This window comes from Oncorhynchus masou, chromosome 13 (assembly GCF_036934945.1).
Source record: "Oncorhynchus masou masou isolate Uvic2021 chromosome 13, UVic_Omas_1.1, whole genome shotgun sequence".
Classification (NCBI taxonomy): Eukaryota; Metazoa; Chordata; class Actinopteri; order Salmoniformes; family Salmonidae; genus Oncorhynchus; species Oncorhynchus masou.
Window position 1 is genome coordinate 18689461 of NC_088224.1, and position 25728 is coordinate 18715188.

At 44.4% G+C, this 25728-nt stretch overlaps 2 protein-coding genes across 3 annotated transcripts in view; one reads left to right on the plus strand and one right to left on the minus strand.

Moving 5' to 3' along the window:
• Positions 1 to 5979, plus strand: part of gpnmb (glycoprotein (transmembrane) nmb) — a 32533-nt gene extending 26554 nt beyond the window's left edge. The window contains exons 11-12 of the mRNA XM_064982586.1: positions 4671 to 4761; positions 4877 to 5979. Coding sequence (XP_064838658.1) covers positions 4671 to 4761; positions 4877 to 5030 — 245 coding nt within the window. The 3' untranslated portion in view covers positions 5031 to 5979. The remainder of the gene's footprint in view (positions 1 to 4670; positions 4762 to 4876) is intronic.
• Positions 5980 to 12616: 6637 nt separating this feature from the next.
• Positions 12617 to 25728, minus strand: part of igf2bp3 (insulin-like growth factor 2 mRNA binding protein 3) — a 33613-nt gene continuing 20501 nt past the window's right edge. Inside the window, exons 8-17 of one of the 2 annotated variants that reach the window (XM_064983118.1) lie at positions 20027 to 20149; positions 18024 to 18159; positions 17579 to 17710; positions 17266 to 17334; positions 15622 to 15747; positions 15483 to 15521; positions 15196 to 15270; positions 14771 to 14902; positions 14465 to 14578; positions 12617 to 13731 (exon numbers count right to left, since the gene is read on the minus strand). In XM_064983118.1, coding sequence (XP_064839190.1) covers positions 13621 to 13731; positions 14465 to 14578; positions 14771 to 14902; positions 15196 to 15270; positions 15483 to 15521; positions 15622 to 15747; positions 17266 to 17334; positions 17579 to 17710; positions 18024 to 18159; positions 20027 to 20149 — 1057 coding nt within the window. In that variant the 3' untranslated portion in view covers positions 12617 to 13620. The remainder of the gene's footprint in view (positions 13732 to 14464; positions 14579 to 14770; positions 14903 to 15195; positions 15271 to 15482; positions 15522 to 15621; positions 15748 to 17265; positions 17335 to 17578; positions 17711 to 18023; positions 18160 to 20026; positions 20150 to 25728) is intronic. The other variant, XM_064983119.1, reaches the window with a different exon arrangement.

The window sequence follows — 25728 nt, forward strand, 5'->3', positions numbered from 1 at the left end:
GCCGCCTACTTTTGTTTTCCCCAGAGAATTGCACCGCCTTCGGGGTCCCCTATTAACCTCCAGGTTTTCTATTGGGTTATGATATTCACTGGTCTCAGTAGCCACTTTCCCAGCTTCATTTTTAATTTACATTTTTAATTTTATCCCTTTTTCTCCCCAATTTCGTGTTATCCAATTGTTTTAGTAGCTACTATCTTGTCTCATCGCTACAACTCCCGTACGGCCTCGGGAGAGACGAAGGTTGAAAGTCATGCGTCCTCCGATACACAACCCAACCAAGCCGCACTGCTTCTTAACACAGCGCGCATCCAACCCGGAAGCCAGCCACACCAATGTGTCGGAGGAAACACCGTGTACCTGGCAACCTTGGTTAGTGCGCACTGCGCCCGGCCCGCCACAGGAGTTGCTGGTGCGCAATGAGACAAGGACATTCCTACCGGCCAAGCCCTCCCTAAACCGGACGACGCTAGGCCAATTGTGCGTCGCCCCACGGACCTCCCGGTCGCGGCCGGTTACGACAGAGCATGGGCACGAACCCAGAGTCTCTGATGGCACAGCTGGCACTGCAGTACAGCGCCCTTAACCACTGTGCAACCCAGGAGGCCTTCCCAGCTTTCATTTTGAGCATTTTTCCTCTTATTCTTTTTCTTGGAATGAGAGGTCACTGTTGCAGACTTTTTTATTTTTTTTAATTTATTTCACCTTTATTTAACCAGGTAGGCTAGTTGAGAACAAGTTCTCATTTACAACTGCGACCTGGCCAAGATAAAGCATAGCAGTGTGAACAGACAACAGAGTTACACATGGAGTAAACAATTAACAAGTCAATAACACAGTAGAAAAAAAAGGGGAGTCTATATACAATGTGTGCAAAAGGCATGAGGAGGTAGGCGAATAATTACAATATTGCAGATTAACACTGGATTGATAAATGATCATGTACAGGTAGAGATATTGGTGTGCAAAAGAGCAGAAAAGTAAATAAATAAAAACTGTGGGGATGAGGTAGGTGAAAATGGGTGGGCTATTTACCAATAGATTATGTACAGCTGCAGCGATCGGTTAGCTGCTCAGATAGCTGATGTTTGAAGTTGGTGAGGGACATAAAGGTCTCCAACTTCAGCGATTTTTGCAATTCGTTCCAGTCACAGGCAGCAGAGTACTGGAACGAAAGGCGGCCGAATGAGGTGTTGGCTTTAGGGATGATCAGTGAGATACACCTGCTGGAGCGCGTGCTACGGATGGGTGTTGCCATCGTGACCAGTGAACTGAGATAAGGCGGAGCTTTACCTAGCATGGCCTTGTAGACGACCTGGAGCCAGTGGGTCTTGAGACGAATATGTAGCGAGGGCCAGCCGACTAGAGCATACAAGTCGCAGTGGTGGGTAGTATAAGGTGCTTTAGTGACAAAACGGATGGCACTGTGATAAACTGCATCCAGTTTGCTGAGAAGAGTGTTGGAAGCAATTTTGTAGATGACATCGCCAAAGTCGAGGATCGGTAGGATAGTCAGTTTTACTAGGGTAAGCTTGGCAGCGTGAGTGAAGGAGGCTTTGTTACGGAATAGAAAGCCGACTCTTGATTTGATTTTTGATTGGAGATGTTTGATATGGGTTTGGAAGGAAAGTTTGCAGTCTAGCCAGACACCTAGGTACTTATAGGTGTCCACATATTCAAGGTCGGAACCATCCAGTGTGGTGATGCTAGTCGGGCAAGCGGGTGCAGGCAGCGATCGGTTGAAAAGCATGCATTTGGTTTTACTAGCATTTAAGAGCAGTTGGAGGCCACGGAAGGAGTGTTGTATGGCATTGAAGCTCGTTTGGAGGTTAGATAGCACAGTGTCCAATGACGGGCCGAAAGTATATAGAATGGTGTCGTCTGCGTAGAGGTGGATCAGGGAATCGCCCGCAGCAAGAGCAACATCATTGATATATACAGAGAAAAGAGTCGGCCCGAGAATTGAACCCTGTGGCACCCCCATAGAGACTGCCAGAGGACCGGACAGCATGCCCTCCGATTTGACACACTGAACTCTGTCTGCAAAGTAATTGGTGAACCAGGCAAGGCAGTCATCCGAAAAACCGAGGCTACTGAGTCTGCCGATAAGAATATGGTGATTGACAGAGTCGAAAGCCTTGGCAAGGTCGATGAAGACGGCTGCACAGTACTGTCTTTTATCGATACTCTAGCTCACCAGGTACCAACTCCAATGTTTCATTCACTCGGTCTTTGTTCTTGGGAACCGAAGAATTACCGTCTACAACCTCAGTCTCACGTTCAGTCATTTCAGCTGAGATATGTGATATGTCTGCCCTACTCATGGGGACAGGATTGTTCTCCTGCACATAGTGTGAAAAAGTTTCCTCTGCACCTTATGTTGTCCAGTGTAGTAGGACTGTACTCTACCATCTCCTGACCCCCTCAAGTGTGGGATTGTGTCAGCCAGTCCTGTCTTTAGTGAGGGCCCATCCTTACAGACTGTGTTATAGGAATGATGGGTGCTGCTTCAACATATACAAAACGATCTCCATTGGAGCAGTTTGTAAATTGACCCTTGTATCTTATCATGCGCCTCATCACTCTCCACATCACCTTACATCCAGCTTTAGCCAGAAACTCAGTCATAACAGTATCATCTGCTGCTTCAGGTAGTTCTTTAATGTTAACTTGAATGGAGTTCTGGTCAGCCATGCGTGACTTCAAACTGAGCAAATTATTCTCTTTGAACACAACATGTTTCCTTTTGACTGTTATTCCTCTGAACAAAAACATTGCTCTTGCTTCCTTACTGAGAATATACAGTGGGGAGAACAAGTATTTGATAACCTGCAAAATCGGCAGTATAGAGGTCGGTAAAAATCCAGAAAATCACATTTGTATGATTTTTAAGTAAATAATTTGCACTTTATTGCATGACATAAGTATTTGATCACCGACCAACCAGTAAGAATTCCGGCTCTCACAGACCTGTTAGTTTTTATTTAAGAATCACTCCTGTTCTCCACTCATTACCTGTATTAAATGCACCTGTTTGAACTTGTTACCGGTATAAAAGACACCTGACCACACACTCAATCAAACAGACTCCAACCTCTCCACAATGGCCAAGACCAGAGAGCTGTGTAAGGACAGCATAAAATTGTAGACCTGCACAAGGCTGGGATAGGCTACAGGACAATAGGCAAGCAGCTTGGTAAGAAGGCAACAACAGTTGGCGCAATTATTAGAAAATGGAAGAAGTTCAAGATGACGGTCAATCACCCTCGGTCTGGGGCTCCATGCAAGATCTCACCTCGTGGGGCATCAATGATCATGAGGAAGGTGAGGGATCAGCCCAGAACTACACAGCAGGACCTGGTCAATGACGAGAGCTGGGACCACAGTCTCAAAGAACACCATTAGTAACACACTACGCCGTCATGGATTAAAATCCTGCAGTGCACGCAAGGTCCCCCTGCTCAAGCCAGCGCATGTCCAGGCCTGTCTGAAGTTTGCCAATGACCATCTGGATGATCCAGAGGAGGAATGTGAGAAGGTCATGTGGTCTGATGAGACAAAAATAGAGCTTTTTGGTCTAAACTCCACTCGCCGTGTTTGGAGGAAGAAGGAGTACAACCCCAAGAACACAATCCCAACCGTGCAGCATGGAGGTGGAAACATCATTCTTTGGGGATGCTTTTCTGCAAAGGGGACAGGACGACTGCACCGTATTGAGGGGAGGATGGATGGGGCCATGTATCGCAAGATCTTGGCCAACAACCTCCTTCCCTCAGTAAGAGCATTGAAGATGGGTCGTGACTGGGTCTTCCAGCATGACCACGACCCGAAACACACAGCCAGGGCAACTAAGGAGTGGCTTCGTAAGAAGCATCTCAAGGTCCTGGATTGGCCTAGCCAGTCTCCAGTCCTGAACCCAATAGAAAATCTTTGGAGGGAGCTGAAAGTCCGTATTGCCCAGCGACAGCCCCGAAACCTGAAGGATCTTGAGAAGGTCTGTATGGAGGAGTGGGCCAAAATCCCTGCTGCAGTGTGTGCAAACCTGGTCAAGAACTACAGGAAACGTATGATCTCTAATTGCAAACAAAGGTTTCTGTACCAAATATTAAGTTCTGCTTTTCTGATGTATCAAATACTTATGTCATGCAAATTAATTACTTAAATCATACAATGTGATTTTCTGGATTTTTGTTTTAGATTCCGTCTCTCACAGTTGAAGTGTACCTATGATAAAAATTACAGACCTCTACATGCTTTGTAAGTAGGAAAACCTGCAAAATACTTGTTCTCCCCACTGTATATACGCTGGAGTGCACATACTCCCTGTACTGACCTCAAGTGGTTTGGATGAATTTCCTGTATGAGAGCGTGGTAGAGCTCCTCCTCCTTATGGGGTTGGCTATATCCTCCTCCTTTGTCAGGATTTCTCTCTCCATGATAAAATAGGTAAAAGTCTCCTCTGGGGCATTTTGACCCAAAGGAGTCTGTCTAGGTTTTGTTTAATAGTGCTTGTGCTAAGTTTGCACCTGATACTAAAGTACTTTCCTTCTCTCCTGGTCTCATACCTACATCTCTTCTTTGCACTCCTTTCTACTTCTTTCCCTTCCTCTCCTCGATCCAACTCTCTATCACTGTCCATTTCCTTTTTTTTCTTACCACCCTCCCTTTTGTAGTGTCTAAAGCTCCTCATGCTGCAGAGGTTGTCCTCTCCTCCAGTGCTATCCTGGTAGCCATCTTTGCCTTCATCGCCTTCATAGTCTACAAGTAAGTCAAGCCACAGTGATCCACACACTCACGTCTATCACCAAGCTTCCCTTACTCATGATCTCTCTCCTCCCTCTCTATGCCATTTCTCTGTCCTCCTCTTTCCCTCCCCTAGGCGCTATAAGGTCTACAGACCTGTGACGAGGTCCCTGGTGGAGGATGCCAGTGTCCATGTTGAGATCGGGGGTCGTATGGGCCGGCTGAGGGAGATCATATTCCCCACCAACGAGGAGAGTCGCCGCCTGCTGACGGACAGACGCCCCGTGTAGACCCACCGTCGGTACTACAGAAGGGATGCCGAACGAAATAAAACAAATAGAACTTACTCAATATCCCAACTGACAGAAGAGTGTATCTGTTCTACACCATACATTTCTATCTGAATGTTCTGTAACGTTATATAATCCTGAACAGGTGCAAGCGTTTTTACTTAGAGGTTCTTTAGTAACAAATTATACATTTAGCACATTTATAAATGCATCACAAAGATTATATATATACCAATAACCAAGAACTTCTTTACATTTTAGTTTGTCAAAGTAACACTGTTAATAGGTAAGATGTGCTGAAAAATATAAATATATTTTCTGTTTAGTTCACTTTGTAGTAGAAGCACAAGTATGTGGCAAATGGCAAGAATTAAGAAAAGTTTGCAATAAAACTCAGTGTTTTGAAGTTGGGACGGGGCAGCGTTTAAGGCAGTGCTGGGGTGTATTCATTCCACCGATTCTGTTGCAAAACGTTTCTTAAACAGAACGAAACGGGGCTGGACCTACCTGACTTTGTCCAATAGACACTCGTTTTGCTCTGTTTGCTTCCATTTGGTTCTAAAACTGGAAAGACAGTTTCTGTAATGAATAAACCCCTGGTGTGAGCGCGACAGTAAGGTCCTTTCCCATTTCAATCCCTAGCTTCTTCCCCTAGTCTTTTCAGGTCTGTGAGCTCCAAAGAGAAATGGGGCTAGGAACTAAAATGGAACTGGGCCAAATGGAACTGCTTTGAAGTTAAACGGGTCTCATGGTTTTGGAAATCAAATTTAGTAAATATCTTTGCAGACTTTCACAAGCCAAACAATGTGTTACTTTTAGAAAATGTTCAAATATTAGATTTATCAGTTTAACTGTACATCCCACTACCCATTCTCTAATGTGCATATCATTTACATTTGTTGCACGAATGTACTGAATTGTAGTCATTTAGTTACTATAAAAAATAAAAAAAAGCCATCATTTCAAACCAATCTAAAAATTCAATTTTGTTCTGTGAAAATTGTGAACTAACCACTGTTTGTGAATATACTGGTAATGTCTGTAGCCTACCGATCTGCATGTGTCTTGGGAGTAGGGGGGGTTACAAGTGATGAAACAAGTAACCGGATTTAAATATAATTTAAAGTTGGATTTTTGACACTACTACACTGTTGCAGTAACTGACCACCGAACACAGTTGCACTGGGGCTAAAGTTAGCTGAAGTTTGTACTGGCTTTAGAGAACCGAACTACAGATTCCAGTTCATCATGCTCCATAGACACATGACCAAAAGTATGTGGACACCAGATATGATACAACACTCCAAAGATGGACATGAGGCTGCTGCTCAATCAGTCCATAAAACATGCTCCATCCCCCAACCTTAACCCAGGCATGTGTGGCAGTAGTACGGTGCAGGTGAAGCTCATTATTGTGTGTACTATGTACATACCTTATTGTAGATTTGTGTACCTGAAGTCTCCTCTGAAGTGAGGTGTGTGACTCGAGTGTACCTGTAGTTTGTGGCGAAGTAGCACTCATCGGTGTTGGCGGGGGGCACGGGATCTTGATTGCCACCTCCACCGTCAGCTTCATGTTAACTTCGCCGACCGCGCTGTAGGCATGCGTGGCCACGTTGCTATGGGTGACCAGCTGGTTGCCGTTCTTGAAGTCCCAGATGTAGTCGACAGCATTGGCAGTCTTCAGGTATTTACTGGGGTCGTGAACAGACACTGAACACCATGTCCTCGCCACGCTCAAACACACTTTCCGACAGGTCGGCTGCTGCCTTCTGGGAAATAGTCACTGCCAAAGGGATCTTGTCTGTGAAGAGGTAAGGGTCAGTGGTGATTTTAGCATGTGAACTCTTGGTGGGGCATACTCCCAAAATATTTTTTTATGCATGCCAGCAAAGCCACTACACTAAACAATACAGTGGGGCAAAAAAGTATTTAGTCAGCCACCAATTGTGCAAGTTCTCCCACTTAAAAAGATGAGAAAGGCCTGTAATTTTCATCATAGGTACACTTCAACTATGACAGACAAAATGAGAATTTTTTTCTCCAGAAAATCACATTGTAGGATATTTAATGAATTTATTTGCAAATGATGGTGGAAAATAAGCATTTGGTCAATAACAAAAATGTATCTCAATACTTTATTCTATACCCTTTGTTGGCAATGACAGAGGTCAAACGTTTTCTGTAAGTCTTCACAAGGTTTTCACACACTGTTGCTGGTATTTTGGCCCATTCCTCCATGCAGATCTCCTCTAGAGCAGTGATGTTTTGGGGCTGTTGCTGGGCAACACGGACTTTCAACTCCCTCCAAAGATTTTCTATGGGGTTGAGATCTGGAGACTGGCTAGGCCACTCCAGGACCTTAAAATGCTACTTACGAAGCCACTCCTTCGGGCGGTGTGTTTGGGATTATTGTCATACTGAAAGACCCAGCCACGTTTCATCTTCAATGCCCTTGCTGATGGAAGGAGGTTTTCACTCAAAATCTCACGATACATGGCCCCATACATTCTTTCCTTTACACGGAGTGAGATCTTGTGTGGAGCCCCAGATCAAGGGAGATTATCAGTGGTCTTGTATGTCTTCCATTTCCTAATAATTGCTCCCACAGTTGATTTCTTCAAACCAAGCTGCTTACCTATTGCAGATTCAGTCTTCCCAGCCTGGTGCAGGTCTACAATTTTGTTTCTGGTGTCCTTTGACAGCTCTTTGGTCTTGGCCATAGTGGAGTTTGGAGTGTGACTGTTTGAGGTTGTGGACAGGTGTCTTTTATACTGATAACAAGTTCAAACAGGTGCCATTAATACAGGTAACGAGTGGAAGACAGAGGAGCCTCTTAAAGAAGAAGTTACAGGTCTGTGAGAGCCAGATATCTTGCTTGTCTGTAGGTGACCAAATACTTATTTTCCACCATAATTTGCAAATAAATTCATTAAAAATCCTACAATGTGATTTTCTGGATTTTTTTTCTCATTTTGTCTGTCATAGTTGAAGTGTACCTATGATGAAAATTACAGGCCTCTCTCATCTTTTTAAGTGGGAGAACGTCCACAATTGGTGGCTGACTAAATACTTTTTTGCCCCACTGTATATTCATTGCACCGTAACGGTGACAAACGGTGCGGACAAACTGTTCGGGCCTACATAAAGCTGTCCCAATTGCAGTTCCAACACCTTACCACTGCTACAGCTAGCAATCAGCGGAGCATTGTCTGGCAGGGAAACAGTTCATTCAGCCTCATTACTGCCTTTAAAAAAACATAGCTGATATGGCTGACTAGCTTAAACAAATATGGTTTCTCCTGACAATTGAGATGTAGAAACTATGGCAAAGGGGACAACGAGCGGGTAAGAGGCAATACGTGATTTCGATTAAGACATTAATGAGCGAGCTCGGATGGACGTAGTAAATAGAACTATTTCTTCAGCACTTCTGAAATGTACAGTGAGAGAATTCAGAACATGGGCCGTTCTTACAGTATTCTCCCTGTATACTAAGTCAGAACCATAGGATAAATGAAGGGGGCATATAAGCAGACAATGAAAGCTCTTACAATATTCAATGACATTTCTCTAAAACAGGCTTTATAGCCTAATGTGCACCACCAAGTCAGAACAATAGGCTTAGTTATGGGACCAAATTATTAGGGTGAGGCACATGGGCTACTAACAACTTACTACAAAATATACACTTAGTATTACTTTCTTAGCTACAGTAAACATATCTTCCTGTTATATTACGTAATTTATGCAGCAGAATACAAGACATTTTTGGACTCACCTTGTTTTGTTGTGCTCACTTGAACAGGAAGGTGGTGTGGCCATCCTTCATGGGCAAATTCTGTCATCAAACTTCGTCATCAAAGTCTGGAATTCTCTGGATATATGGTGCTTTCAAGACAACTGGGAACTCAGAAGAAAACAAGGTCTAATCGTGATGTCAGTGATCTTCAGGTCGGAGCTCTAGAAAATGGTTAGATTTCCCGATTTGCAATTCCGAATTGGATGATAATTTAAAATGTATTTTCCCAGTTGGAGCTCATTTAAAAAAAATGTGTCCGTTCTGAGTGTCCAGTTGTTTTGAACGCGGCAGAAGTAATGCTGGACTCAATGTTTATCTTTTAATCTTGGAAGAGACCCTTAAACACAGACTTCACACCCACTCCACTTGGTAGCAGTCTAGTGATTGCTTTGTAATGCTTGCACCTCGACACTAATTCCTTCCAAACCACTCATGGTTGAATCTGCTGAGCTAGGCTCAAACGCTTGCATTTTGGAGCTGCCTTACTCCAGAAAGCAAAAGAAGAATGTTCGTATACCGCTTTATTAACTCAATTATAGTTTTTTTTACATTGTTTGCAAACTGATGTAATATGTATTAATGGCAAAATAACACGCAAAACAGGCTAACTCCTATTTATTTGTTAAACAGGTGGAGCAGAACCACTGGTCAGGGTTAATGAGAAACACTCAGACATGATGCATCCGTTAAGCTTTACATTCTCTTCTGTGTCCCTCTGAGGAAGGACCGGCTGATGTACAAGAGACAGACTATGATTGCTTCCCTAATGGCATCCTTTTCACTACTTACACTTTTAGGGTGGGGGAGGAGCGACACATGCACAAGTGCATTAGTGAGGTCGATGACTGATGTTGGGCGATTAGGCCTGGCTCAGGCAGCATTCCAATTCATCCCAAAGGTGTTCGATTGGATTGAGGTCAGGGCTCTGTGCAGACTAGTCAAGTTCTTCCACTCCGAACTCGACCATTTTTTGTATGAACCTCGCTTTGTTCACAGGGGCGTTGTCATGCTGCTTACTCCTGGCATCCGCCAAACCCAGATTCGTCCGTCAGCCTGAGAGACAGTGAAATGTGACTCATCACTCCAGAGAAGGATTTTCCAATGGCGGCGAGCTTTATACCCCTCCAGTCTACTCTTTGCATTGCACATGGGGATCTTAGACTTGTGTGCGGCTTCTAGGCCATGAAAACCCATTTCATGAAGCTCCCGAAGAACAGTTATTGTGCCGATGTTGCTTCCAGAGCCAGTTTGGAACGCTGTAGTGAGTGTTGCAACAGAAGACAGAATTATGGGAGCTTGTGTGGACTACCACTTCGCAGCTGAGCAGTTGTTGCTCCTAGAGGTATCCACTTTACAATAACAGCACTTACAGCTGACCGGGTCAGCTCGAGCAGGGCAGAAGTGTGAAGAACTGACTTGTTGAAAAGGTGGCATCCTATGAAGGTGCCATGTTGGAAGTCACTGTGCTCTTCAGTATGGGCTAATCTGCCAAGTTTGTGGCAGAAATAGCTGAATCCACTCATTTAACTTTTGTATATAGTGTTCTTTCAGGCTGAGGAACCAACTAGCATCAAGTTGTAGAATCCTGAACTTCCCCTTTAACAAAATGTTAAGTTACATTTTATGGCATCTTACAGATTGAAAAACCACGAGGGAAAAAAAAGACGAGTGAGAGACGTGGGAGCCAATTTCATTTTTTTGATTTATTCAGAGGCATTTGACAAGTTGAGCTGTGAGGGGGGTGAAGGGGCAGAAGCATGGTCGCAGGGAGGGGGGCATCATGCTTAAACCAGAACACTTTTCCAAAAACTCACTCCCAAACCCAGTCCCTCTTTCCCACAAACATGATTTTCCACATTACACATCCAGGAAATGCTAACCGAACAAATCGTTATCAAATCAGCAGGCCAATGTAGCATCCGTAAAGACAAAGGTAAGAAAGAAGACTGGCTTAGTATTTATTTTTAGTCTCAAACCAGAAACAAAAGGCAGGTCCTTTTTCTAAACATTTGTTTGTTACTTATTGTCCAGTCATTGAATCCAAAAACTTCAAACCGGTGAATTTGACCTTTTTTTTCCCCACGAAAAACCCAGGCAAGAAAGTTCAATACATGGAAGCCACACCATCAAAAAGAAAAGCAGAAAGAAAAGCAACATCTTGAGGATTTACAATCAATTAAGCTAGAAGAGTGTGTGTGATATATAACCACTGGCAAAGGAAACATCTGATAACTTTTCCATTCGTTCAAATTCTAAAGAGTACATGATTTATTTATTTTCATTAATATCTTGGAAATCAGAAAGGGGACAGTGGGAGAATAACCCTAAATCTAACAAATAGAAGTTTGCCTCTAATTCAAATGTATCTAAAGAGGTAGATAAAAAAAATGAAAAAACGGGTGGAGAAAGGGAGGGGGAATAATAATGGTCACTTATGCCCCTCGTGGACATCAGCGCGAGGTTGAACCGCGTGAGCATGCACGAGTCCATGCAGAGAAGTGTTCCTGGGGGGACTGAGGTATCGCAGCGAGCGCGTGGGCGCTAGGCGGGGTGAGGGCGCGTGCCACCACAAACCCCCCTCAGCTGAGGTAGACAGCGTTCTACTGTGGAAGCATGGATACACACGAGCACTTTTACCACAATCAAAACATATTTACATTCTGCATGAAATCAAAAAAAAGGAAAAACTTGGGTATTTTGTTATCTTTTTTTTAAACTATTTTTTTTCTCATCTTTCCCATCCCAATCAAGGTAAATTTAGTACATTTTCTTGTGTGCATCTTGGATTTTTGTGATGAATAACAATTGAAACTCACTTCACATCAAGATTACAGCTGCTGGTTAAACAAAACTCAACCTTTAGTCAACGTAGCTTCTATAGCAAAATAAGCATCCATCAGTGTGACTCCCCTTACTTTCACCATGCAGTGAATGACACTAACGTAGACCAACTGCGGCTACTGGGGCCACCGCACATGGCCAAGCTTCCTCTATGAAAAAACCCTAGTCAGGCTGTGGACTGCACTTCAGCCTGTCACAAACCTGGGCTGACTTCCAAATGGCACCCTATTTCCCCATGAAGTATACAACTTGGAGCACTATAAAGGGAAAGGGGGTGCCATTTGAGACTAGGATGATGTAATAAAGCAGGTAAGGCCTAAGCAGGTAAAAGAAATACAACAGAACAGACAGTGCTGCTCTAACATGTCCATTTCTATGGCGGCTACAGAGAGAGCGAGAGAACTCAGTGTTCAGGCCCCTCCATTTGTGTGCTACCCATTGCACTTCCAGGAAGGCAAAAGGAAAAATCATTGTGTGAAAAATGTAACGTACCGTCAACAATAAGAATGTCAGAATCCCAAAACTAAACGGCATTGCTGCAATATGTACGGTTGGCATTATTCAGCATTATTCTAATATATTCGTTGTTTGTAGTTTTCATTAGATGGTGGATACACCTCAGGAAAACTGAGGCAATTTCTTCTCTCGATACTCCCGTCAGCAGCCAACAGTTTGGTGCCAACTCTGCCCTGGGCTCTATGTACAGAGACTTTATGAACAGGGCCACCGTCGACAGACACATTGTACACGTTGCCGCCGCCTCCGGAGAGCGCTAGAGTTGAAGGCAAGGTCAGTTGGCAGCTGACCAAATTTTAAATTTTCTTAAAAAAATAAAAATGTTCAATAACTATTAGCTTTATAAAGTATACAAAATACCACAAAGCAAAATAAAAAAGAAAGGAACATTTTTTTCATATATATAATTATTTTCTTTTTCTCTTCATCTTCTTGAGGTACTAGAGATCCTGAGGTAGTTCAGTACAATGCATATTAAATTGGTTTTCCTGGCCAACACCATTCAACACGTCCCTTAAGTGTTAATGACAGTGTTATCCTCGCCTCTAAATATATTTTATATATCTATAAAATGCATCCGAATTTATAAAATGCCACTATCAATAGCAGGACAGGGGTGCCCTGTTAGACCACCACCGGGGCCCCTGTCCAATCAAACACCAGAGTATTACCCCGAGCCCCACCCCTCCATCTAAACCCCTCCCCTAGCCTTTCTCCATCCTACAAGGACTCAGAGCAATACCTTTTTCTTTCCAAAGAAAACTCAGGAGAGAAAGTTCCAACCAACTAAACAAACACTTCATCCAGGGCAAAAAAAAAATAGTTAAAATTAAAAGGTAAAAACAAAATTAACAGCCGTCATCAACATGTGAGGTGGTTGAGTGTGTTACCACACCAGGGAGGTGACAGGAGGGAGTTCATTATTATTTCTTCTTTGTGTTCTCTAGTGTACCAAAAAAACAACATTAAAACAAATAAGGAACCAATCAGGACCGAGGTGAGGGTGAGTGACAACGTTGGAACCCTCAAGTACATTCTCACAGAGATGCAGACAGGTGTGGCGATGGGTTGGGGGGTAAGGTCTCTTATCCACGCTGTGGTGTCGGCTCGGGGGGGGTTAGTGTTGGTCGAGGAGATCGTCGAGAGGGGGGGTGTAAGGTCGAGGAGGTCGTCGAAAGTGGGGGTGGGTGTGTAAGGTCGAGGGGGTCGTCGAGAGTGGGTGTGTAAGGTCGAGGGGGTCGTCGAGAGTGGGGGTGGGTGTGTAAGGTCGAGGAGGTCGTCCAGAGTGGGTGTACAGTTGGGTACCCATGACCCTTATCCCCTGAGATGAGCGCCTTGTCCCTGCCTGTGTTTCCCTTCCGGTCTCTGCTCTGGTCTGTCTTCGGGGGCGGTTCCGTCACTGGCCCCCCTGGGCCACCTGGACGCCCCCCTCTACTTCCGGGAAGGGCGTGGGAGGGGTGGTCCCTCCCCGCGGGGTGAGGGTTTGGGCTGCTGTTGCCGTCTCACCTGGGACAAGATCTCCTGGATCTTCCTCTGGGCCAGCTGGGGAGGGGTAAGAGGGCAGAGGTCAGGACATGTCATCAGACAATGACATGCACACATCCATTGTGTCTAAGGTGATGAGTAGAATTAAGAATTCGTCAAGCAGTAAGGTTAACAACGGCTGCAACTGAAATAGCACCCCATTCCCTTTATTACAGAATGGCACCCTATTACTTATAAATACACAGGGTCCTGGTCAAAAGTAGTGCCCTATATAAGGAATAGGGTGCCCCTTCAGATGCAGCCATTGATTAATGCTACAAAGAAGTGAAGCAGTATGGTGGACAATCCTTACATAGCAAGCAGACATTGTATACATTTTACACCCCCATTCACCCTACAGTCCACAACCTTACACTCAGCTTCATTCATACTGTGCCTATAGCATGAACCAGCCTTTTGGCTCACTAATCAGAGCTGACTGGGATGAATATGGACTCATTCTCTCTCCCCGTCAGACAGAAGACACCGCCTTGCCCAGTGGCAGAGGGGGAGGAACATCCCGTAATCATAGCTCCTCCCATCTGATCCCTTCAGAACCACATGAAGTGCAGAGGGGTAGATATGGAATTGGGCAACAGTATTAGTACTGTAGTGAAATTTTTCCAGACATACATTTTAATTAGTTTTACGCTCCGTTATTTAATTTCCTCATGTTTGTTTTTGATCTACTTACTTTGTTAAAGTGAGTTGCAATTTAATTGCACTTTAAAGTTTGATTAGTGTAACATACCTGGCTTGCATAGAAGTGTCCAGTGATTTTGACAATGACCTGGTCGTTCTCGTCAGGGGTCTGGTCTCTGGGGACCACCACCTCAGCACTGGTCAAGTTCTGCAACTCATTCACCTGAGGGGGGAGGGAGAGACAGAAGGAAAGGGAGAAACAGAGGAAGCGAGAGAGCAAGCGAGAAATTAACAAATTAATAACTATTTTATGTTATGGCTAAAGTAATAAGTGGTGTTTTCAATTATTCTGCAGCAGAACTTGTACATTTTGCAATAGCAAATTGATCACACACACAGACCGGCCGCTGCGTACCGTTTTGCCTCCCTTGCCGATGACACGTCCAGCAGCGAAAGAGGGCACCTTGATGTGAGCCTCTAGCTTCACCTCCTCCTTCGGCCCAAAGAAGTTCTCCTCCTTTAGCTTCCCAAAGATACGACCCTGAGCCTGGAACAGGGCAAACATCACACACTGGAGTCAGGAAATTACACAACCCTTGATTGAAGCTGCAGAAGCATCTTTAATCAAACTGTAAATATATGCTTTATTTGAGGTTATTTACTTGACAGGGATGGACAATCAATCAACATTTCTGCAACTGCACCAGAATTAGCCAGCTAGCTAATTTTCAATTGTATAGACTACTGTGTTTTTGGGGAAAATGACAACACTTTTCCCTGGTGTGGTGGGCATTGGACAGAAATAGCATGGCTGGAGAGCACAGTCCTGAGGTCTCCTACCTTGAACTGGGCCTCTGGTGGTCCAGCAATGATCACCATCCTCTGCTTGGTGTCCATACCTTCTGGAGGGGCTCCCTGACAGGAGGAAAATGACACGTTAACACACCTGCACACACATTTTACTTGCTCTAATTACTGCCCACTGCTTCACTTCACCCATCAGGGACGCATCACAACAGCATGAAGGAGGCGCCACCCAATCCGAACCCAAGTTACACTTCTGAGATGATTGATGGTATAAGCAACAAGACAAACTCATCTGAATGTTTGAAACAAAAATAAAATACCTGGTTTGCATCTACGACACTGACTTCATCTGCACTGATCTGAAATGGAGGGGGTGGGAGAAGGAGAACAAATAAGACGAGAAGCTACTTTAAGTTATTGAGACGCAGCTCAAACCCTCCTGTGAGTTAAGTCCTTCACCTTGATGGAGGCTCCGGCGTAGCGCGACAGCTGCTTGATGTGCTGACCCTGTTTTCCGATGATCGCTCCGACCGCCAGCGCCGGGATGAACAGATGGACAGTCTCCGACTCCGGCTGCCCCTGGCCCTGTGGAACAGTAGAGGCCACAAGACAGTAATGAGATCCCAGTCAGACCACAACAGAGAAATTCTGACCGCAGGGATACCACAATCAGGCCTGGCAAAACGCGATAGCAGCCCAGATAGTGACCAAGCAACAGATGCAGCGGCACAGGAAGAAGGATCTCACAGTGGCTCGCATCCCAAATGGAACCCTATTCCGTATTTAGTGCACTACTTTTGACTGTAGCCCTATAAGCCCTGGTCAAAAGTAGTGCACTACACAGGGATTGGGAGCCATTTGGGACACAGTCAGGGAGACTAGAAGCAGAGCTGATGGGAAGTCTCCTAAGTGCTTTATTAACAAAGTTGTCCCTCATATTTACCAGTCAAATCTAGGCCAATTCAAATCCCCTCAGTAGCACAGAGAATCACAATAGCACTGCATAACCATGAAAGAACTGAACATACAGTAATGAAGAGGTTGAACACAACTAAACAAATCGCAACTTCCAATGGCGTGTGTCTCAATTATCTCTCCTTTCTCACCAAGTGAGAACTTGTTCACTTCCTGTTATGAATTAGAAAGAAAAAGACTGATATGGAAATTCCCTCCTGCCCATGACAATACCAATTCAATACTTTTAAATTTGTGGGAAGTAGTGATCGAGTGGACATTTCAGGAGGAACGACAGATTATTGGGACGCACCCCGGGCATAAGAGAACCACCCTGACTCTAGACAGATGCCCAAATCTGTAGCATCCAGTGCCTAGTTCAGGTAAACACAGCATTCCCAGAGGGTTCTCCATTTCTCTGCAGCAACTGAGCACATTAACTAATCCACACAGTATATAGATGTACCACTGATAATCCCTTTCAGATGGAAGTGAGTGAATGTTTGGCTCTGATCAGTCACTCCTCAGCACTTCCAAAACGACACTGTAGAACAGACTGTATTGAAGAGAAGCTGTAGCAAACTGTCTGCTCACTTCACATGGCTGGTGTTAGAGAAAAGTGGGTGAGATCTTTCAGATGAGGGGCAGGAGGTATTAATATGATACATTTAGTGCACACATGGCTCTGGTTGAAAGTAGTGCACTATATAGGGAATAAGGAGACATGTGGGACAGAGCTGCTGGGACTGCTGGTTTTAATCTAGAGGATGTCATCAAATCATTACACTTCAGTCATCCAAATCATAGGTCACATTCAGAAGCCTCCAGATGGGAACAAACTTTTTCAAGCGGCAGTTCCAGATTAAACTGTTCAATAGACAGGTGTCCGCTTGAAAACATTTGAGGCCATTTGTAACCTTCTAAACACGCAAAGGTGTTCAATAACTGCTCTTTTGTCAGCTGAAGACTTAAACCCAATTAAACCCAGCAGACACTGGGGCCCCCCTTCCCAGCAGGTTTCAGAGTAATGAACTTAAACATGTTGTGCCCTCCCTAGAGGTCAAATGTTACTGCGAGCCCTACCTCGTTACCCTATCCGGCAGTGAGCAGCCAGAAGCCGTGCAAAGCACTGTGGGAAGGGAGACTTACAGAGACGGGCTGGCTGCTCCCCGACAGCACAGACGCCCAAAATGGCCCTTCACCCCCGAAGGAGCTGCTCTATAGGAGAGAATAACACGAAACCAAGTCACTGTCGTGCCCCCAAATGGCTGCACTAAGGAGAGAGGAACACAGACAGGGTCACTGAAAGATCCAAAATGGCTTCAGTCAGAGGTTGGTCTGTTTTAGGTTTCTTCTTGCAGAAAGTTCCAGTAAGGAGGGGGCCATCTTTAAGCATCACCAAGAGGCCCTGTGGAGTAGACCCAGGGAGGTAGGCGGGGTGGGGAAAAGTCCAGACACTCACCCCGAATGAATAGCCACCCTGGGCACCGGGAGGTGGGACGTTGTGTCCCATGGAGGGGCCCATACCTGGAGCACCACCAGGGAACAAACCCAAAGCATTCAGGTTGAGTCCTGGAATCAGGTTAGACTGGAGCTGGGGATAGACAGAGAGACAGATGGACAGAAGAAGAGAGATTTACTACCAGACAAAAGGAACTAGAACAAAAACCGATCTCAAGGAAACCGCTCAAATACATTTAAAGGCTGAGGAACGGTCCGTAGCAAGTAGTTAAACATCACGTTTCTATACCTCCACTGTCATTTCAGTGATAAGAAACAAATCTCCCAGGTTGCGTTCCAAACGGCGCCCTATATAGTGCACAAAAGTAGAACACTGTAGGGACACTATGGATTCTTTGGTTCCACCAACACAGTGTGCCGTGCCCAGCGTGAGAACAAGGACCTACATTCATAGCGGCCACGTCGTTCTCATACGACTCCCTGACCTTCTTCATGACTTCCTCCTCGGCACGGGAGCAGGCCTCGATAGAACCCTTCACTGTGATGGTCCTCTCAGGGTTGTACAGGGTCAGGTCCTGGAGACTGAAGGAGAAGGACAGCCATTACCACCTTGATCTCTAGTGGATGTGTGTATTGTGATGGGAGACTGACCTTGTGTTCGTTATACTTTAGAGACATGAGGATTTTGTAATTGGTGTGTTAGTGGGATTATTTTAGAGGTGAATTTGACAAGACTAAAATGTACGCGTGTGGCATCCAGTATTTTTGATAACCTGATGACAATGGCTTGTGTGCATCAGTTAAGGGTGTACAATGGCGACCTGTCATTCAGGGCAGGTAGGTCAGTGTCATAGTTTGCAAACAATGTAAAAAAAAATAAAAAATCCTTGAGTTAATAAATCTGCATACAATCATGGTCTCTCAAGGCAGCTCCAAAAATGCCTAGCTTAATGCTTTCTGTGGAGGGGCAGCCGCCCCGAAAATACAGTGCATAGGATTTGGTAATGTTCCCTCGTTGCTCTGTAATTGGCTCAGTGTTGTGTCACTCATGGGGATACTACGTCGCCGCAGAATCTACAGAATCTAGGCAGTTCACGCCCCCTTGGGTGCAGCCCTAGATTTACATTAGAAGTGGCTATCCAAAAAGGCTTAAGGCCATTGGTCACAGATAAGATTACATCAAATCATGTCATCTACCATAGCTTTGATTAGACCGATCAGGTCAACGTCATACTTTCAAAATCTTAGCTAGCCAAGCAGTCATCATCATGAATCCTTGTCATGTGAAGAGAAATTATATTTATATTAAAAAAGCAAAACAATTTGGTGCTCATTGGCCATAAACATTACAGAGCAAGTCAGAAATCACTAATTCAACAATGAATGTTTGGAAGGAATCAGCTAACTGCCAGCGTCACAAAGCAATCACTATTTTGCTTCCCTCCCCTGCTATGTCTAAGGATTTTTACTGTCCGAAATGGTCCCTTCTCCAAGTTTATCCTCTTAAACATTCACATGCAACACCATGAGCCAGAAAAGGTTGAATATATTAGCCATGCTGTCAATCCAGATTGACTTCTGCCGTGTTCTAAACTGGGAACTCAGAAATCTCAGACTTCGGTGTGATCAGGACAACTGGGAACCCTGGGGGGAGGTGGGGGGGGGGGGGGTAGCTCCGACTGGGAAAATACACTTAGAACGGTCATCGAACACAGAATTCCAAGTGGAAACTCGGGTCTCGTTCTAGAGGTTCGACTTCCCAACCTGACGAACACTGAAATCATGATTCAACCCCCCCCACACACACGGACTGCTGCGAACGAACACCTGAATTTGTCTGTGTCCATTTTGAAAGTGCTGAAGGAAGATCTACCTCATCACAGCTCGTTTGCTTGCACTTGCTTATAGCCTACTTAAAAGCTAAGTGTTAATGATAAGAATAATCATAATTTACTGAACACAATGTAATGTTTGTGTATGCTTCAAAAGTCAACATTCGTTATTAAAGGAGAATACAGTTTTATGGCGTAACATAACTCCACAAGGAGTCAGCAGACACCATAATAATTTAAGCAAGTCTGCCATATCAGCTATGGTTATATAATATATATATAGTAAAGGCAGTAAATGAGGCTGAATGAACTGCTTTGCTGCCAGACAAGGCTCCACTGATACCCAAGTGTAGCGATGTTAAGGATTCCCTCCATGGTGCTGAAGGAAAGCTCTGCTGTTGGGACAGCTTTATGTGGACCCTAACAGTTTGTGGGCTCAGTTTGTCATGTTATAGTACAATTAGTGCATTGTTTAGTGTTGTGGATTCGCTTGCATGCATCAACAACCAAAATTGGTTGAGTTTGCCGCACCAAGATTTACATGCTAAACCCGCCATTATTATTTCAGTAGTCCGATTAATGATAAATTCTGATTCTGGGACGTGTGGTCATCTTACGGGGAGATGGTGATCTTGGTCTCTGTGTCCACTTCAATTTTTTTTAGGTTACGTCCTTCCTTCCCGATCAGTCGGCCCACAAAGTTGTTGTGAGCCAGAATCTTCAGTGGAATCTCCTCAGTACTGTTGATAGAGAGGAGAGGGAGAGTGAGAGAAAGACAACAGGAGTCAATTATTCAAGTTGAAGAATAAAAGTGGAACTGACGTTTTAGCAACATGAAATCTTATTCAAATCTGATCATATACTTGGTTAACATTCTGACAAGTGAGCAAATCGTCATTTTCACATTTTCATAAATTCATAGAATTTTCAGGAATTACAGAGCAAGGCATTTGTGAAAATTCCATAGCAATAGAGGGAAAGCAGCCCTGCTGTTAGACAATGAATAGACACTGCAGTAAATAAAACCATCAGTCTTGTCCAGGACCGGAGTCTATGTAGACTGGTAGGCCACTACCAATCCACAGTAGGCCTATATGCAAATAAGCTTTTGCCACACGGGCCTGCCATCCTTCACTTTAAACTGGACTGTGTTTACAGGCAGTAGCAACAGCGTGACTTTAGATTAGAACACATTTGCTAAAAACCAAACAGATTTTTTTCAGATATCTCGAGTCCTCTTACATTTGGGAACTTCAGTCCTATTGATCAAACAATGAAAAGGTAGTCCCTCTCCTTCAGAACAGGTGTTTTTATTTTTAAAGCTGCCCAAAGAGGACATTAATAGGCAGCGGCAACTCATTCCACTCTGAGGTTCCAGTATACAAGACAGTACCTTCCCCAGCATTACTCCTGAACCTGTATAAGCACATATCAGCAACACCTGATCGATCTGGTGCTGTGATTGTGTGCATCCCTAACATGGGGAAGTAATCAGATATCTGGGCGCGGAACCATAAATAATTCTGTAAACCAAACCCAGTCTAATCTGGGACACCCTGGCCTCAACAGGCAGCCAGTTGAGTTCCTGAAAGCAGCTGTATCTGGAGCATCAGCTTAGATAAACCCCCAAACCAGGAAGTACTTGCGTAGTCAAAATGGCATAGAATGAAGGCAGTAGCTAGCACTCTCATGGAGTCCTTATCAAGCAGCTTGGACCTTGTAGTTAAAAACGTAGTCCTGGCATTAACCTTCCCCGTCCTACTGCAGCTTCCCTGGCAATGCATGCAAATTGTCCCACGGTTTGACAACTGAATGGGAACTTGCCAGCTCTCCCACTTGATCGACGCGAATACATTTGCTTGACCACTGCTAACTCTGGATAAGTCGCTCGGGGTCAGCATAGCTACTGTAGATAGCAAAGTGATTCAGATGTCTTACAAGCAACCCAATTGACACCTACATCCCTTCCTGTAGCCACCGAAAAACAATGAGGGGGGAAAGTTGGTCACAGCCCCACTACGTATTTTTTAGCTTGCTAAATAAATAATGAATGCAAAATTGCTGTATGGTGCACTTATCTTGTAGTTGAGTAGCCAGTCTACTGTAGTGGCCAGTCTACTGTAGTGGCCAGTCTACTGTAGTAGCCAGTCTACTGTAGTAGCCAGTCTACTGTAGTAGCCAGTCTACTGTAGTAGCCAGGCTACTGTAGTAGCCAGGCTACTGTAGTAGCCAGGCTACTGCACAAATGCGGCTGTAATGTGTAACATGCTTCTCCTTTGCGGTGTTTTGTTGCAGGTCTAGTTCTTTGCTTATTCATCTTCAAGCTATAAAAACTGAAGCCAGGCAGCAACATTTTAATAGCCTAGCAAGGACTGTGGCATGTATCTGTACACCTTACCTTCGCTGCATGCTATAAACCGGACACACGAAAGCAGCACAATTGAAGTTGCCAATGAGAGCAAATCAGGCTGTAATTTCATAAAGTATATGACTCAACTGTTGACTAATTTATACTCGCTTATGTGTCCTATTGTCCTTTAGTAGTAATTTAAACTCGCATGTGAATCCTTTATCTTTCAAAGTGTCGGCAATCAATATGAAATTGTTCTGGCTGCATTTTCTGCAGGCTACAGTAGTGACCCTTTGGCACAGAACCTCGTCATGGACATTTAGCCTACAACACGTTTAAACATTTGGTCCGGTAGAAGAGTCGGTTAGTGCTCTGGCTGGCTCGTGTGTGTCTGGGAAGAGGGTTGTGTGTGGCAACGCAATGCCCATTGGTGTGCAACAGCTTGGCAGTGCTTGCTGTGACTTGTAGTGCAGTGCAGTGCAGTGCAATGCTGGCGGTACGGTAGCGGGCCAAAATGAATTAACCAAAATCATTGCCGGTGTTGTACCGAAGACCCCCCCGCCGAAATCCTCCACTTCTAATATCCTTCATTTTGTGGCTAGAGTCAAATACTTTGTGGCACACAGTACTGGTCAACATGAGTTACTAAAATTATTATGAAGTGTGCCAGGCCCTGCAGTCCCAACATAGAAGGGGGGAAGGGGGACTTCGTCAGGCAGAAAATGGCCTTGCCGAAATATCTCCCTCTAATTTCCTGGCTAGAGTGAAATACTTTCTATAGAACAAATTTCACGCCAGGGCAGGTAACCAAAATTAATGTGCGTGTGTACCATTAAACAGGGGGAGTAAAATGTAGGCAAACATTTCAGAACTAGTCGAATAAGACAAGATGAATTTTGGCAAAGAGATTTATTTCTAGACTGACACTTGAAACAAATAGCCAAACCGAAAACTACAGACCTTACACCATGATCAAACCGACATAAGAAAATGTAATTAAACGCAGCCTAACGTGATCTGAAATCTCAACCAGCAAGCAAGTCGCAGCAATAAAGAATAGAGTGTGTGCGCGTTCACGTGAAAGAGGGGGGACAAATCTGTCACGGGGGAGATTTTCTGGACAACACCCGGCTGGATAGAAATGTGTCACGCCTTGGTTGACACGTGCGCCAGCTATTACCCATGTAATGACTGACTTGTGATTGTTGCTCTTGCTAGTTTGGTTGTATTGACATTCCCAGCCTAACATGCTGACCAGACCGGACACATTGCGTTAGCGAGAGTCGCAAAATACATTTAGAAATCCACGTTATTCAATTATTGCAGCCACACTGCTCGCGAGCATCTGACGCTCAGGGCTAAAATATAATGCAGATAGCGCTGCAAGTCCTGCCTCTCCCATCTCCTCATTGGTTTATAGAAGCTGGTACCCACGTGGGTGATTGAAAGAAACTGTTTTGCCGGTAGTCGTGGTTTATATGCGATCACCATATAAATTAAACGATGAAAAAGCATGGAAGGAGGAGAGATGACTAGAAACGATTAGGTTGGCCATTTTATGTGTGGATTACAGGAAAAGGGCAGAGCACGCCCCCATTCTCGTCGACGGGGCTGTAGTAGAGCAGTTTGAGCACTTCAAGTTCCTTGGTGTCCACATCAAACTAGAATGGACCAAACACACCAAGACAGTCGTGAAGAGGGCACGACAAAGCCTATTCCCCCTCAGGAAACTAAAACGATTTGGCATGGATCCTGAGATCCTCAAAAGGCTCTACAGCTGCAACATCGAGAGCACTACAGAGGGTAGTGCATAAGGCCCAGTACATCACTGGGGCCAAGCTGCCTGCCATCCAGAACACCTCTACCCCAGGCGGTGTCAGAGGAAGGCCCTAAAAATGGTCAAAGACCCCAGCCACCCCAGTCAGACTGTTCACTATACTACAGCATTGCAAGCTGTACCAAGTCTAGGACAAAAAGGCTTCAACAGTTTTTACCCCCAAGCCATAAGACTCCTGAACAGGTAATCAAATGGCTACCCGGACTATTTGCACCTCAATTGGCCCAACCAACCAGTGTCCCCGCGCATTGTTTAACCAGGCTATCTGCATTGTGTCTGCATTGTATATGTAGATATGGTTATACTACCTCAGCCAGACTGACTAACCGGTGTCTGTAGCCTCGCTATTGTTTTTCACGGTTTTTATTTCTTTATTTCTCCATTGTTCTACTAATACCTTTTTTGCACTATTGGTTAGAGCCTGTAAGTTAGCATTTCACCGTTGTATTCGGCGCACGTGACAAACATTGATTTGATTACTTTAAGACATGGTCAGTCAATGCGGAAAACTTCAAGATCTTTTAAAGTTGTTTCAAGTCGCAAAAACCATCAAGCACTATGATGAAACTGGTTCTCCGGAGGACTGCCACAGGAAAGGAAGACCGAGTTACCTCTGCTGCAGAGGATAAGTTCATTAGAGTTACAAGCCCCAAAAAATGCTTCAGAGTTCAACTATGAATCAGGTCTACATGGTCAAATTGCTGCAATGAAACCACTACTAAAGGACACCAATAAGAAGAGATGTGCTTGGGCCAAGTAACACGCAATTAGACCGGTGGAAAACAGTCCTTTGGTCTGAGTCCAAATTAGATTTTCCAACCGCCGTGTCCTTGTGAGATGCAGAGTAGGTGAAATGATCATCTCTGCATGTGTGGTTCCCTCGGTGAAGCATGGAGGTGGTGGTGTGATGGTGCCTTGCTTTTAACACAGTCCGATCTAAAAAAATATTCAAGGCACACTTAACCAGCATGGCTACCACAGCATTCTGCAGCGATACGCCATCCTATCTGGTTTGTGCTTACTGGGACCATCATTTGCTTTTAAACAGGACAATGACCCAGCAGACCTCCAGGCTGTAAGGGCTATTTGACCAAGGAGGAGAGTGATTGAGTGCTGCATCAGTTGACCCGACCTCAACCCAATTGAGATGGTTTGGACTGCAGTGAAGGAAAATCAGCCAACAAGTGCTCAGCATGTGTGTGAACTCCTTCAAGAATGTTGGAAAAGCATTCCAGGTGAAGCTGGTTAAGAGAATGTCAAGAGTGTACAAAAGGTGGCTTCTTTGAAGAATCTCAAATATATTTTCATTTACCACTTTTTTGGGTACTACGTGAATCAATGTGTATTTTCTAGTTTTGATGTCGTCGCTATTATTCTACAATGTAGTAATTAGTAAAAAAAAAAGAAAAAGCCTTGAATGAGTAGTTTAAACGTTTCACTGGTATTGCATATTAATCATGCATTGAACTGCATCCATCTATTCTACCAAGAATGCCTGATTATTTTTTTGAAGTCTTATGAAGTAGGTTTTGAAGCATCAACTGGAATTTGATATTTTTGACAGTGGGGATAGTCAGAACCTTTGACTTTCTCCACATCTTGTTAGATTATAGCTTTAATCTAATTTATGTATTTATTATTTTAAATCCCCTCAATCTACACACAATGAAAAAGCTAAAAACAGGTGTTGATAATACAAATTTAAAAAAGCAACCACATTCAAAACAAATTTTATTAGTCACATGCCCCAAATACAACAGTGAAATGCTTACTTACGAGCCCCTAACCGACAGTGCAGTTTCAAAAAATACAGACAAGAATAAGATAAATTACAAATAATTAAAGAGAAGCAGTAAAAAAATAACATACAGGGGGGGGGGGGGTGCCGGTAAAGAGTCAATGTGCGGGGGCACCGGTTAGTCGAGGTAGTATGTACATGTACGTAGAGTTAATTAAAGTGACTATGCATAGATGACAGCAGAGAGTGGCAGTGGTGTGGAGGGGGGGGGGGCAGTGTGAATAGTCTGGGTAGCAATTTGACTAGATGTTCTAGAGTCTTCTGGCTTGGAGGTAGAAGCTGTTTAGAAGCTTCTTGGGACCTAGACTTGGCACTTCGGGACCGCTTGCCGTGT